General features: G+C 38.1%; 1 protein-coding gene and 1 pseudogene across 1 annotated transcript in view; one reads left to right on the top strand and one right to left on the bottom strand.

The window, feature by feature from the left end:
• Positions 1 to 15161, bottom strand: part of MYO3A (myosin IIIA) — a 184574-nt gene that overhangs the window by 13837 nt on the left and 155576 nt on the right. Inside the window, exon 30 of the mRNA XM_072954981.1 lies at positions 14973 to 15117. Coding sequence (XP_072811082.1) covers positions 14973 to 15117 — 145 coding nt within the window. The remainder of the gene's footprint in view (positions 1 to 14972; positions 15118 to 15161) is intronic.
• LOC140691389 (placenta-specific protein 9 pseudogene) lies at positions 1946 to 2338 on the top strand (annotated as a pseudogene).

Below are 15161 nucleotides of genomic sequence, written 5' to 3'. Positions count from 1 at the left end.
TAGCATTAACTTCGCTTATTCTCACAGAAAGACTTTTCCTGGCCTCACCGAATCAGAAGCGTCCTTCAGCGCCTGTCTCTGCCTCTAGCTCTTCCATGAAGCTTCCACTGACTGTCCAAGGCTTTCCTCCTCATGTGACCACCAATGGTACTTACAGGCTGTACAGATTATTTGGAATGTGTTATGGGCTAAACTGTGTCCCCTCAAAATTCATACATTGAAGTCCTCACCCCCAGTTCCTCAGAATAAGACTGCATTTGGAGAAAGCGTCTTTTAAGTGAGGTTACTATGGTGGACCCTAATTCAACGTGATTGACGTCCCCAAAAGAAGAGAAGATGAGGACACAGACAGGCACTGAAAGAAGACCATATAAAGGCAGAAGGAGCAGACAGCACCTCTAAGCCAAGCAGAGGCCTCAGAAGAAGGCGACGTTACCAACACATTGATCTTGGACATCTAACATCCAGAATTGTGAGGAAATAACATTTCTGTTGTTTGTTGGTTTGTTTTTTTGTTTTGGGGGGAGGTAATTAGGTTTATTTATTTACTGATTTATTTTAGTGGAGGGACTGTGGATTGAACCCAGGACCTCATGCATGCTAAGCAGGCACCCTACTACTGAGCTATACCCTCCCCCATTTCTGTTGTTTAATCCCAAGTCTGTGAAATTTTGTTACGGCAGCCTTAGCAAAATAATACAACACTGAATCTTATACTTCTTGCCACTTACTAATTTTACCTGTGACTTTTTTTTAAAATAGTGGGACCATATGTTTTTGGATGGTGGACACTATGCCTTCCATTGTGTTGACCTCCTGCCTTTCCACAGACGACTGCACGTGGCAAGTGTTTGGAGATGCTAAGAGGTTTGACTGATTCCACTTCAGCTTAGAGACATGCTGTTAAGTGAAGAGTAGGTACTCAATATAGTTTTCTTAAGTACATCACTATTTGACACCAGAAATAAAAATAAATTCTGATGTTTTAAAGATAAATGTACATGAAAGAATCAACAGACCTCTTGAAAGAAAATGCAGATGACTTCGTGAACAATCTGGGGGTACAAATGTCTTAACTAAAACTCAGAAGTCATAAAAAGACAGCAAATGACTGCAAAATACAGACCAACAGAAAACTGGGCAAAATCTATAAATAGGAAGTTCAAGATGAGAAAATCCAAAAAGCCAATAAGCATGGAAGGCAAATGAGCTTGCTAGCAGACAAGGAAATAGGAACTAAAATAACAGTGAAATATTATTTTACTCCAGATACTTGAGCAAAGATTAAAAAGAGGGATAACACTGCTGGACAGGATGTCAGAAAACGTGTACTCAAACAAATTGTTACGGAAAGGAATGAAAAGAAAACATCAATTGTTAGGGCCTTTTAGGAACACAGTCTATCAAAATCTCAAATACCTTTCAACTCAATAACCCCACCCCAGGGGGCTTAGCCCATAAAAAGAAAGTCAGTATACAAGAACATTTTCTGAGATGTTTACTGTAACAATTTTCATAGTGGCAAAAAGTTGAAACAAGGTGAATATCTACAATAGGGGAAAGTTTATAGAAATTATTGTGATCTTCATATGGAATACTATACAGCTATTAAAAAGGATGAACTGTAACTACACCTGCTGATGTACAGGAATTCCTGCTAAGGGACTGAGGGAGAGAAGCAAGATGTGTAAGTGTTTATATTATGATCCTATTTTATAAAACAATGACAAAAATCTCTATATCTGTGTGTGTGCATAAGGACATTTATGCATATGTACAAAAGATATAACAGAACCCAAGTTTTGTAAGAGTTTCCTTGGTGGAGACAGTAATCTGGGTTGGAGAGGGGGAATGAGGGAAAGCAACAGGGAAAAAAGAGAAAATGAAAAAATATTGCATTAAAAGGAATCTTGGAATGTATGTACGGCTTCATTTATGTAAAATTATGCCAGGCGGGCCGCCGCGATCCCGGGGATGTGGGGAGGGCGGCTGCGGGCAGACGCTGCGCTGCGCTGCGCCGCGCGGCCGGCACCATGCGCGGCCCCTGCTCTGCGCGCTGGCCGGGCTCGCCCTGCTCCGCGCCGCGGGCGCCTTCGCCGCTGCCGAACCCTTCATCCCCTCCCGCGGAGACCCAGCTCGGGCCACAGGGTGTGACAGGCACATGGCCATCCACAGCCGGTTAGACGTCCTGGAGGAGACGGTGAAGAAGACGGTGGAGCACCTGGAGGCAGAAGTAAAAGGCCTGCTGGGTCAGCTGGAGGAGCTGGCCTGGAACTTGCCCCCAGGACCCTTCAGCCCGATGCATGACCTCCTAGGAGATGGAGACGGTCGCTTTTGAGCACCAGCCGCTGGCAGTGATACAGCAACTCTATTCCCAGAACAGATCCTTGCGTTTTGGCCTGCCTTCCTCAGCTTTGTGCAAAATAAAAACTCCTCCTTTGGTCCCCTCTGTGTCTGCTGATAGTGACCCTTGCAGCCACAACCCCTTCTCCATCTGCTGTCGTGCCCTGAGGCTCACACCCCCTACAGGCTGACTTCGGAGCCTCAGTGGGTCTGGGCTTCCACCCTCCTCATTTATAGGGCCGGACAGGGCAGAAGTAGGTTCACAGAGGAGAGGCAGCTGAGGCCCAGAATAGTAAGGCGACACAGTGGAAGGGCCCTTGAGTAGCCTTGTTAATCAATGTGTGGCCCTGAGTGAAGAGCAGGGGCGTCACCTGGGAGCTTACCAACAATGCACAACTAGGGGCCCTACCTCCTGAATCAGAATCTACATTTTTAATAAGATCCCCAGGGGATTTATGTGCACATTAAATTTTTAAAAAGTATTTCTATAGAGGTAAAATTCACCTGACATAAACTTCAAAATGTTAACCATTTAAAATGGTGCAAATTCTGTGGCTTTACAGTGTTGTGCAGTCATCACCACTTCTAACTGCAGATATTTTCATCCCCCCAAAAAGAAACCCTGTACCTACTGAGCAGTCCCTTCCCATTCATGCTCCCACCATCCCTTAGAAACCACCAATATTTCTGCCTCTGTGAACTTGCCTGTTCTGGCCGTTACATATAAATGGAAACATACATTAAAATAAAATAGAAAATAAATAAAATAAAACAAAATAACTATGCATGAAGGTGCATGTATATTACGGAGATATAAATATTTCAGAATGTGTTGAATTTTCAGAATTTCAGATTAATTCTTACAGCTTGCAGAATCTGCCTTAGTGGTAGTTTATTGACTTTTTTCTTTTCCAATATAATCTGAATATGGGGGTTGTGATACTGCCATGTAACATGGCAGCCAGTAAGTGAAAAGTTTTGATGAGTGTATTCAATGGGATCCAATTGTTTTGATTAAATTTCCCCAGACTATTTTGTATTTTTGAAGAACAAACTGCCCATGAACCTATCAGCAAACAAATATTTCAGAAAGGTTAAGTTTATTTCGCCCTCCAAATTTTTGTTCCTTTGCAGGAATACAAATATTGTCTGCTAACCCCATTCTAACCCCTTAATTACAAAAGTGACATAAACATTTATAATCACAAATTATCAGCAGCATATCAACGTGGGCAGTAGCAAAATTAGGTTTGTGACTATTTTGTGTGATGTGCATGATAAATATTAGCTGGTAAAGGTTGTTGCCATATTAAATAGCCAGAAGGTAAAATACTTATTTATACTGTAGTTCTGGTAGTGGTTTCATTAAGTGTTTGAGTTGATTGGGAATGCACATTTGAAAAATAATAAATGGACAAACATCTCAACATTTCTCATTCAGAAGAAAGAAGACAGATTTAAAATTCATTGCCAATATTTGCTTTAGAAAATTAAGTTTCAGTATTATTCTCATTTTAATGATAAATACACTATTTTATTTAAGAAAGCTTGCAGAGTATAATTTGCAAAGGTATCATGTGTATAAATCGGATATTAGAAGAACAGAAAGGCACATATGTTACTGTAAGTTCTTCCTTAAGAAATCAATCTTTTACTTTTGGTAAATTTCCATTTATAATGGAGAGTCTGTGAACTTTAAGCAATATAGTGACCCAAAGGAAATCTTAGAAGGAAGGAATATTCATTGTTCTTTGTTAGAGGCAGAATTCATCCTAGTCAGGGCTGCAATCTTGCCTTCCAGAAGCTTCTCTTCCTGCCTTTCCCCTCATCTGCCCTTCAGCCGGGCTGGGCACCCGTGAAAAGATCTGGACACAGGTTCTGAGCCTGTGTGGATGGTCCAGCTCCTCAGTGCCCCTCGCTGCCTCGCGCTGCCTCATGCCCTGAGTTCCCACAGGTATTTTCATTTCTCATGGTTGCACTGGATTCGACCCCTTGTTTTACCCTGTTCTCGTGAGTTGTCTGGAGGTGAAGAGCTGTGAGAGTAGGTGCTTCTGCTCTGAGTGCCCTTAACACTGGGGGATGCCGTACCATTGAGTGGTCTGATTCACAAGCTTCCTTGGACCTTCTCAGTGGCAGCTGCCAGCCCCCACCCCCATTTAGAACTACTCTTCTTTTTCTATCCACCGAACACTGATGCCCTAGATCCAGCTTACAACCTGTCCTTATCTGACAGGTCATGCTGCTCTCTGATTTGTGTACTTTGCACCAGAACCGAGAAACTGAACATTTAGTTTTTAACTTACACTCTTAGGTTTAGGTAAGGTGCTGCCCCTCAAGTCTTGTCTAGTTATGTCAGAGGAGAAGCAGAGGAGAATAAGGCAGTTTTGTTAGCATGGTGAGACCAACAGACGTGCCCTCTGGACTACAATCTGTCTCTTGGGCATGATGACTGCCTATCCGCCATTTACTTCTGTCATCTCCGTTGGGCAGAAGTCATGGATTAGAGTGCTCAAGGGAGTAGTTTTGTTCTGGTCCATGGGGTGAGGTTACTCCCTCACTCCCAGAACGAGGGCATCCCACAAGAAGCCTTCGGGAACGCACCCAGCGATGCTCATGGTGTTGTGAGAGGGACCCGCTGTTGGGTGTCGCGCTGAACTATGAACATGCATCCTTCCGTGGGACTACAGATACAGTCAAACAACAGAGATACACGCTTACTTGGCTGGAGAATAAGGAAACCTCAGGGGTGGCATTTAAGTTCCCCCCTAATTAACTCTCGGTTAGTTTTCAAGATCATATTACTCTATCTGAAAAATATTTGGGTATATAGCCTGAGGTGGGAATTTACACTCATTTTTTCCAAAAAGCCAAATTTTGGAAAATTATTTATTGATTGCTCATGGTCATTTTCTCACATTAGCCTTTTAAAAATATAGAATGGAAACACATTACCTGATTTTAAATAAGCAATATTTAGTTTTCTCTGGCCTCCACCTGATCCCCTTGCCCTGCTCATACTCTGTAACAACAGATAGATGGTTCCTATCAAGGTCAGGTTAAATACACCAGCATTTTTGAAAAGCTACTGTTCCTTATGAGGCCACGCCTGTTTATAAGCATGGCCACAGGAGATGGCAAGCAAGCTTACAGTGGCTCAAGACAGCCTGGCAGCAAAGATGACACATCTGGAGATGGCACTCTGGTCTTATCCTGCATGGAGGACCAGGCTGCAGGAACATTACTCAGATCACACTCATTTTATACGGAAGTGGACTGTGAAGGTCCAAGTTAGGGGAAGTTTGGAGAGTGTCCACTACTGGAGAGCAAGCACTCTGTCCTCACTCAACCAGTCACTTGGCTGTTCTAGAACTCTCTGTATAGATGCTCCTGTTCATGAACCACCTGACATGGGAGAAGGAAGATTAAGCCACCTGATTTATAGTATTTTCAAATCCTGCAGTATTATATTCTATTGTTTAGATTAGCTAGCAGTTTGCCAAGGTTATTCTTTGAATAATGAATTGTAAGGGCTATTTCTATTCCACTTATGAATGTGTCATTACTTATTAATCATTTTCTTATTGTGTAATTTTATTTTTGGCCATGTACATAAATTTTCTCTTTCAGCTCTGATTATCTCCTTAGGCTATGTCCTCATAAGTGGATTTACTGAGTGAATGATATAAACTATTTCAACAGTTTTTCTAGATTTTGCCGAATCACTTTTTGAAATGTTTACTCTTTGCAGTCTTGCCATTAGTATTTGAGAATAATTAAATTAGCACATTCTCATCATTGTTAAATATTTTTCATCCCTGCCATTGTGATGAGTCAAAAATAGTAACTTGTTTTAATTTATATATATATTTTTTTATTTCTGGGGCAATCAGATATATGCTTGTTTTCCATTTGCGTTTGCCCTTCTATGAATAAATCAATGTCTTGTGCCCATTTTTCCATTGAGGGTGTTAGTGTTTTTCCTAACGATTTATAAGAGCTCTTTCTGCATTATGTATGTTGACCATTTTCCCATTTGTTCTAAATATTTCATCCAGTTTGTCTGCAGCTCTTTAACGTTTAACAATGTTTTCTAACCTCTTCGAGGTTTTAACATTTACACAGTCTAAATTGACCACAGTTTTTCTCTGCAGTTCCTTTTACTGCTTCTTATGCTTTGTCGTTCCCTAAGCAGAGACTGTGACATAGTCAGTTCATACCATCTGGTTTCTCTTGGTTTACATTTCACACTTACATCATTAATAATCTGGGAAATACTGGGATATTCATAAGGTAAGACTGTTTTATTTATTCTCCCCAAATCAGAAAAAATTAAGCATTATCCATCCTTTTCATATTGGTTTGCCATGTATCTTTTTGTGATAGGTTTTTTTTTTTTAATTACTACAGTCAATTTTAGAGCCATCTATTCTGTTCCATTAATCTGTGGTTGATTTTCATGACAGAGGCATATGGTCTTAATGATGGCTTTATATTATTCTTTTTATCATCTAAAAGGCAAGTCCTCACTTATAATTACTTTCCCCCGAAATTTACAAATATTTAGGGATATTAAGATTTTCTAAAGAAAATCTCATAGAAATTATTTACAGTTTTTTAAACCATGAAATCAATTTTATAGTATATTTATAATTTCTTATTTTTCAATCCAGAAAAAGTGTCATTCCACTACCCACCTCTTTTTTTTTTCTTTAAGTAAGCCCTTTGAGGTTTTCTTGCTAGCTTTATTTCAAGATGTTGTATATGTTTTTGCTGCTATTTCCAGTAAGTTCTTTTCCATTACAAATTATTACAGGAAAGAATATCTATATGCCCCTACCTGCATAACCTTGCTGAAATCTTCTGCTAGTACCAATCATTATTTTGGTTCAGTCTTTGTATTTTTAAGGTAAAAATTCATGTTGTGCACTAAAACTCTTACAATCCCATCTTCTTCTTTTCAATAACTGTGCTTTTCAGAAACTTCTGTTTGCTATCCTATTGTTTCAGCTAGAAATTTCCAAATAACATAAAAAACTGTTGCTAGTAGCAGCCTGCCTTTGAATGGAGCTACTTTCAGTATTTTACCATTGATTGTGATGTTGACAATTGGTTTAAGAAATATATTCTTTATATTGCTAAAGAATTCCTATTTTTAGTTTAGTAAGAGTTTTGTTTTTCATCAGGACTCTGTCAGATTTTATCGAAAGATGTTTCAGTATTTATCAAGATGGCTTTTTTCTTTTGACCTTTTGCTATTACGTGACATTGATAAGTGTTACTTGGATTGCCATTGAATATAATATTGCATTCAGTTAGCTAGCACCATACTTAGGAGTTTTATCACTAAACCCTTCAGACTGATCCATAGCTTTCTTCTTGTTTTCTTTTTTCTTTCTTTCCTCCCTCCTCTTCTCCCTCCTTTCTTTCTTCCTGAAAAGGTTATTCATCAGACTTTGGTTCTAAGGTAGATGATCTTCATGAAATAGGTAACTTTCTTTCGCTCCATATATTTTTTTCAAAAACAGATCACACAGTATGGGAATTATCTGTTCCATTTGCCTAAAACACTATGAGTTCCTTGAACCTCTATTTCAAGGTAATTCTTTGAAGGACATATCATCATATTGACTATTTCTTTCCAAAAATTTGTATTTCAGTCTCAAATTGTCTCTCTGAAACTGACTGCATTCATAGCTTGCCAAGATTTTAGTAAACTATAAGTTCTTTAGTAAACTATAATTCTTATAATTCTTTAGTAAACTATAATTCTTGTTCTTATTTCTAATTTTTTAATGGCTTCTTTTTAAGGAATTAGTCTATTTTGTTGTTTTATTTTCAAAAAATATTATTTTAGCTACCTTTAGATATCTGATATATTTCTGTCTTATCATAATTACTTCTTTTCTGTTTCTCCTTGGGTTGAATAATACTTGTTTTTCATTCACAAAAAAATTCTTAAATTTACACCCTTTTCTCATAATTTTCTTTCAATTAATAGTGAAAACATTTAATGATCTGACTTTTCCCTTGAAAGTAGAATCTGCCTGCATTATATTCATAGTTTTTATACGTAGCTATTCTCATTTTTATTATTTTAAAATAATTGATAACCCTAATTATTAATTTCTTCACTTCAAATTTCTTAGTTTTTAATTTGCAGATTTGTTTTTTTCACTTTTATCTCAATTGCATCATGAGCAGAAAATGTAATCTGGTTGAATTCTGATATTTGGAAGTTTATGGACTAGCCCAATATGTCTAGTTATAGGAAAAATTTAAAAATATACTAGATATTTAAGAAGGTATTTTCTCTATGTGGTATGAAATTATAAACTATGTGAATTTACCTTTTGACTGTATTATTTTATCAAATATGATATGTAATTTCCCTTTGAATTGATCTCATGTAGTTAAGTATTATGGTGTCAAAATGTGTGAAAAAAAACTGTTTCCAGTACGGCTGACATGGTTGGTCTTTTTTTTGTGCATTTTTATCAGAAATTTAATGGGAAGTTGGGGAGAAATATATTGTTTATTCCTTTCTTGCTTCCATGGCAGCTCTGTGTCCTCTGTAGTTTAGAATAGATAAAAATTATGGAATAAGAAGAAATAATTTGTGCACAAAAAGTTTAGCTGTTTCCACCCAAGACTTCTAGGTCAACTGTTTTGTCTGAGTTAAATCAGTTAACTTATCAGAAATCTGTAATTCAGGATGTAAACAGATATAAGGAAAACTGCTTTTAAGGTTAGTATTTAATATAATTAAAATGCTAAAAATAAATGATATTCACTGAATTGTGAGGTTGTAAATAAAATCATTAATTTTTGGATACTGAAAGTTGTTTCTTAAAGATTTTGGGGGAATTTGTATTATTTCTTATGAAGGGAGAATAGTAGCAAATACATTTAGGAAGATGAGGGTTCACCAGAGGTATGTTGAGTGGGAAGTAATGTTACTTTTGATATCTCTTTACTTTCTACTCTTAATGAAAAAATATTCCTATAAAATATATGACTCAACATTATTTGAGCTACCCAGTCTTCACATGAATGTAAATATGTTTACAGATACATGTGGGTATGTATTCTTGGATAGTCTGCAAACTGCATTTCTAGGTGCCAGCATTACAATGGTAAATGACAGGCATACCTACAAAAAACAACAACAACAAAAAACAAACAACAAACTCAAAAAACCCAAATCTGCATCACAACTGAAAATATTAGTATTATTGCATGAATTTAGATGCCATAAAAATTTAGAAATAAACAGAAGATTGCTATTTTCTTCTGACATTTACTCTGAGAGCAACACAAAAGCGTTTTCATTGTATCTACTGTATGTTTGCATGGCAAGGGGCTGCTTTGATTTAGTGCTGAATTTACTGATGATATTATGTAAATGAAGCATGGAAGTTATAATAGCGTCCTGATTTGTTAACCTTGCAACCCATTAAAAAATTACAGCCTATTGGACAGTCATAGCTTCTTTGTGAAAAGAGAGAAAGAAAACATGCTTTTGTGTTACTGGGATCTATTTGTCCTACAATTAATCTTTTTCTTTTCTTCACAATGGTCAACACAAATTGCCAGGTGCACCATAATTAAGAAGAAAAACATCCCCCCTAAAAGGAGCAACTGTGCACATTATTCAAAGAGAAATGATGCAATGTCATTGTATGCTTATGAATACAACAGCAGAGAATTTATCATCAAATGGCCATGCCCCAGATACATAAATCCTATCATATTTCTCTTGATGAAAATGCAGGTGCAGTTAACTCCTATCAGTTTCAATTTATAACAACTATTATCAAAGCAAAGATATGAAATAACTAGTTTAGTACTTTATTTTTAAACTTCATAATTAGTTCCTCAGTTTTCCTTTGGACATTATTTTACTTTTGACATTATTGCACATTTAAAGGGATGTCTCACACAGAGAGAGAAATCTTATAAAAGAAAGTTACAGCTTGTTAAAATAAATTTGAAAAGTTAATTATCTTGATTTGTTATCCACGTTTTTTAGGGCTTTCTTTAGAATAGGTGAGCAGCTTTCCCAAGTCACTCTGCATGCTCCAGCTAGGGCGGGCTGATCTTACCAAAGAGGTGGGTGTAGCAATTACATGAAGATGCCTGTAGTCTTTTCTTTTTTTTTTTCAGAAGATCAAAATTTAATCTTGGCATTTTTAAAATTATCCGAAACCTCAAAAGTAATCTCTTAAATCCTATAATTCCTCATCCCTTCTTTTTTTTTTTTTTTTGAGGTTTGGTGTACACAATTCATTTTTTTGTTTGTTTGTTTTTGTTTTATTGAAGTACCACCAGTTACAATGTATTAATTTCTGGTGTACAGTACAATGTTTCAGTCATGTATATGCATACATATATTTATTTTCTTTTTTTTTCATTAAAGGTTATTAGAAGGTATTGAACATAGTTCCCTGTGCTATGCAGCAGAAACTTTTTAAAAAATCTATTTTTATATATAGTAATGCCTATAGGTTTTTGAGAAGCATGAGATCATTAAAACTTCAGGTGACTCTTAGGCTTATTTTAATGACAGAATTATTTGTAAACGAGCTTGATTTGGTTTTCCAAGTGAAATGTTTCATGGGGAGGTATGGTTTGCTGTGAAGGTCGGTACCCCAGGGGTGGCCTGTTGAACCCCAGCTGGCAGGTTCCACAGATCAGCTAAGTCTGCCTCTGCAGTTGGGGGGCAGCTGCTTGCAGGGTGAGGGTCCAAATTCTGTGGTTAGCAATTCTGATGATCTAAGGACACAGGACTTCTACATATTATAAGACCTTTCCGGACCAGGAAGAGTTAAAAAGCCTATACCATACAAAAATAAATGAATGTTTAAAGAATGTAATGTTATATTTTTAGTTTTAGTAAAAACCAAACTTTCAAATCTTCACTCCACCGGCCACTATACTTTGCTCCACATATAATTCTTGGAGGAAATGAAACAGCTTTCCAGCCAATTAGTAAGCAGTTATTAAATGTCTATTGTGTGATGAATAGTGTGCTAGGGTCACAGAAAAATGAATATATAGTATAAGGCATGGTCCTGCTTGAAAGGGTTGAAAATCTATTTGAGGAAGACAAAACTAATCTACATGAAATAACTTTGAGGATAAGTAAATGCAGGCTGTAGTCCTGGCTAATCCACTCCCTCCTGTAAGAGGGCACCTGAATGCCCGTGTGGAGTTTGCGATGTCTGTAGGTCTATAAATATACCAGGGAAGATCACTAGAACTGAGGGAAGAGGGAATGGGGGTGGGAGTTCTTGGTTTAAATGTGGTCAGAAGTTTGGCAAACCTGGGCTGGTTTATAAAGAAATTTAAGATGGAGTTTGCCTTTCCTGAGATAAATTGGTGCATCCAAAGGTACGATGATGGATCTAGACCCCTCGCAGGGCTTAAATATTGATCAAGCAATATCTGGCCCAATTGGTGACCTCAGCTTGAATTCTTTGAACTATATTTTACTGTGAACTTTTATAAAGTATTCAAGGAATTAAAAGAAAGCTGCATAGGTCATTAAAATACATGAACATCAAAGATATCCAATGATAAAGCCAGCAAATTTTGAGGCTGAATTTCCCAGAAGGAGCAAAATCATTATTTGCATCCCCCTTTTCTGCTTTGTGTCTATTGTAATACTGAGAAAACCTCTGGGGAAGTTAATGTACAGGAGATCCAATGGATATTTTATAGATCTTTCCCCATTTGTTCTGTCAGCATCTTTCTGCATGACATCTTACACACCCTCTTCCTGTGGCTTCTGAGGGGCCAAAATCCCTGGTGCTCTTTCCGCCTTTCCGGATGGTCCTCTGCTGGTTCCTGTCTACCTGACCTGTACACGTCTGAACTCACGCTCTGGGTTCTCTTCTCCCTGTAGGTGGATTTCCAGGACCATCTCATCAACTCCGCAACTTCAGGAATGATGCACATGTCCACCTGCCTGGCAGGTCATCTACCAACTAACCTTTGCTTAAAACTGATAACTGTCTCAGCTACCACTTTGTCCAAACTACCCTCATCTCTTACTGGCCTCCCACATTTCCTGCTGTTCCATCAAATTTTATTCATATCATGCAATCAGGATGATCTTTCAAAAGTGCTGTTGTCTAGAGCAGGTTAAGCTCACAATGTACAACAATGCGGATGAACAGAATGTCACTTGATGTCCCTAAAACTTGACTGAATTCCTGCTGCCTGGTGCTCACTTCTCTTTTCTAGCATTATGTTATTTTTAATGAATCCTAGTTAAACTCAGTTGTTTTCCATTTTCTTAGCATCTTCTGAGTAAACTTATTAGTCACTTGAGGTTCTGACCCTCCTCTTTTTCTCTCCAGGCCACATCTGAGTTGGGGGTGGGGACGGGGACTTCTGCAGCTTCACAGTGGTGGTGGAGACAGGCCATCTGCTATGCAGCTCTTCCTGGTTCTCATTAGCATCTGCTGAGAGTAACTGTACCGTCCAGTCTCTGGTCACAGGCACCGACCACATCTCCCAGTGTCCTCCCTTCCTCCTTGGTTCTGGGGTGTCAGGTTTGCCCAGATCCCTCTTCAGGCCACTTCGGCCCCCCTCTCTTGGGCACTTCCTCTGCTACTCTCAGGGACAGGGGACAATTCAGATGTTTGCCAGGTTAGCTGTAAACAAGTGTAGTCGAACATGTAACCTCTCTACGTATGCACAGAACAAAAAAGGTTCTCCCTCTAAACCCGAAGAATTAAAGAAATGTCACTGAATTACAATTGTCTTCTGAATCACAACAAGCTAAGAACTGAGTTCTGATATTCTTAGGTTCATTTTTTAAAATGGCATATTGAAGAATAAAATGGACTATTCTGACTTCCCAGTAAAATGCTGCTGCTTTTAGGCCTATTCAAAGTCCCTGACAAAGCAACCTGGAGAAAGAAGAAGAGTTGGAGGCATCACACTTCCTGATTTCAAACTACATAATAAAGCTACAGTAATCAAAACGGTATGGTACTGGCATAAAACAGACACACAGATGAACGGAACAGAATAGAGAGCCCAGAAATAAACCCAAGCATACAGAGTCAACTAATTTTGACAAGGGCATCAAGGATACACAAAGGGGAAAGGATAAATAGTGTTGGGAGAACTGGATAACTGCACACAAAAGAATAAAACTGGACTCTTACCTTACATCATATCAAAAACCCAACTCAAAATGGATTAGACACTTACACATAAGACCTGAACCATAAACATCCTAGAAAAAAATGTAGGGAGAAGCTCCTTGACATTGGCCTTGGTAATATATGTTGGATATGACACCAATGGTGTCAGACAATAAAAAGCTCAGACAATAAAAACAAAAATCAACAAGTGGAACTACATCAAACTGAAAAGCTTCTGCACAGCAAAGGAAATCATCAACAAAATAAAATAGGTGACTTTGAATAGGAGAAAATATTTGCAAACCATATATTGGATATATTTTGGATAATACCCAAATAATATTTAGATAACAAAATATCTAAAATAGGGAACTCATACAACTCAATAGCAAAAAACAAACAAAAACCCCCAACCAGATTTAGAAATTGGCAGATAACCTGAACTGACATTTTTCTAAAGAAGACATACAAATGGCCAACAGTATATAAATGAGTGCTCAACATAACTAGTCATCTCAGAAACTCAAAACAAAATCACAATGAGATATCACCTCACATGTAGTAGGACGTCTGTTATCAAAGAGACAAGAGAAACAATTGCTGGCAAGGGTATGGGAAAAAGAGAACCCTCTATACCGTTGGTGGAACCTTGTAAGCATTGGTTCTGCCATTACAAAAAACAAATTAGATATTTCTGAAAAAACTAAAAATAGAACTACCATAAGATCCAGCAGTCCCTCTTCTGGGTGTATATCCCAAAGGAATGAAATCAGTACCTCAAAGAGATATCTTTATGTTCACTGCAGCATTATTCACAACAGCCAACACAGGCAAACCACCTAAGTGTCTGGCAACAGATGAATGAATAAAGGTGTGACACACACACACACACACACACACACACACACACACACACACTCTGGAATATTATTCAGCCTTAAAGAAGATCCTGCCATTTCTGACATCATAGATGAACCTGGAAGACATTATGCTGAGCGAAATAAGCCAGACACAGAAAGAAAATAAACCAGCATGATCTCACTCACATGTGGAATCTAAAAAAGCTGAAAACACAGAAGCAGGGAGTAGAATGCTGGTTACCAGGGAATAGACATATTTCACTTGTTTGCTCCATCAAAACTGCACCCTGCCCTCTGCACCCACCCACTCACCCTCAACTTCATCCTTCTATTCCCTTCTGGTGTCATAGTCCAACTTCCAGCTACAGTGTATATAAAGGGAAAAAGGAAGAAAAGAAAAGAGGAAGAGAATGAAATTAGAGGGGTTAGGAGGCATATGGAATGTTCTGCGAAGATGTGTGTCTGTCTACTTATGAAAAATGAAATGAAATGAAGGTTCTCACCAAGACAGAACACAGTCACCTCACATCGGCCATAGAATAAAGGCGGGTGACTAATAAAGTATCTGGCATTGCCTGTCCCTTCAGGAAGGTCCAGCTCTACCCACTTTTACCTGAGATGCACTGCTGAGAAGAAGCTCGTCTATTGATTGGCTTATGAGGACAGACACCCAGATAAAGAGGCTTCAGTTGCTGTGGCAAAATCATTTCTTTCAGTTTTTTCTGCAGAATGAAATATTCTTCAGATAGCTTTGATATCTAAAAAGAAGGTCACGCGTCAGATTAAATCAAAGAAAAGAATT

Source organism: Vicugna pacos, chromosome 35, assembly GCF_048564905.1.
Source record: "Vicugna pacos chromosome 35, VicPac4, whole genome shotgun sequence".
NCBI lineage: Eukaryota > Metazoa > Chordata > Mammalia > Artiodactyla > Camelidae > Vicugna > Vicugna pacos.
This window is presented reverse-complemented; position numbering and strand designations above follow the sequence as displayed.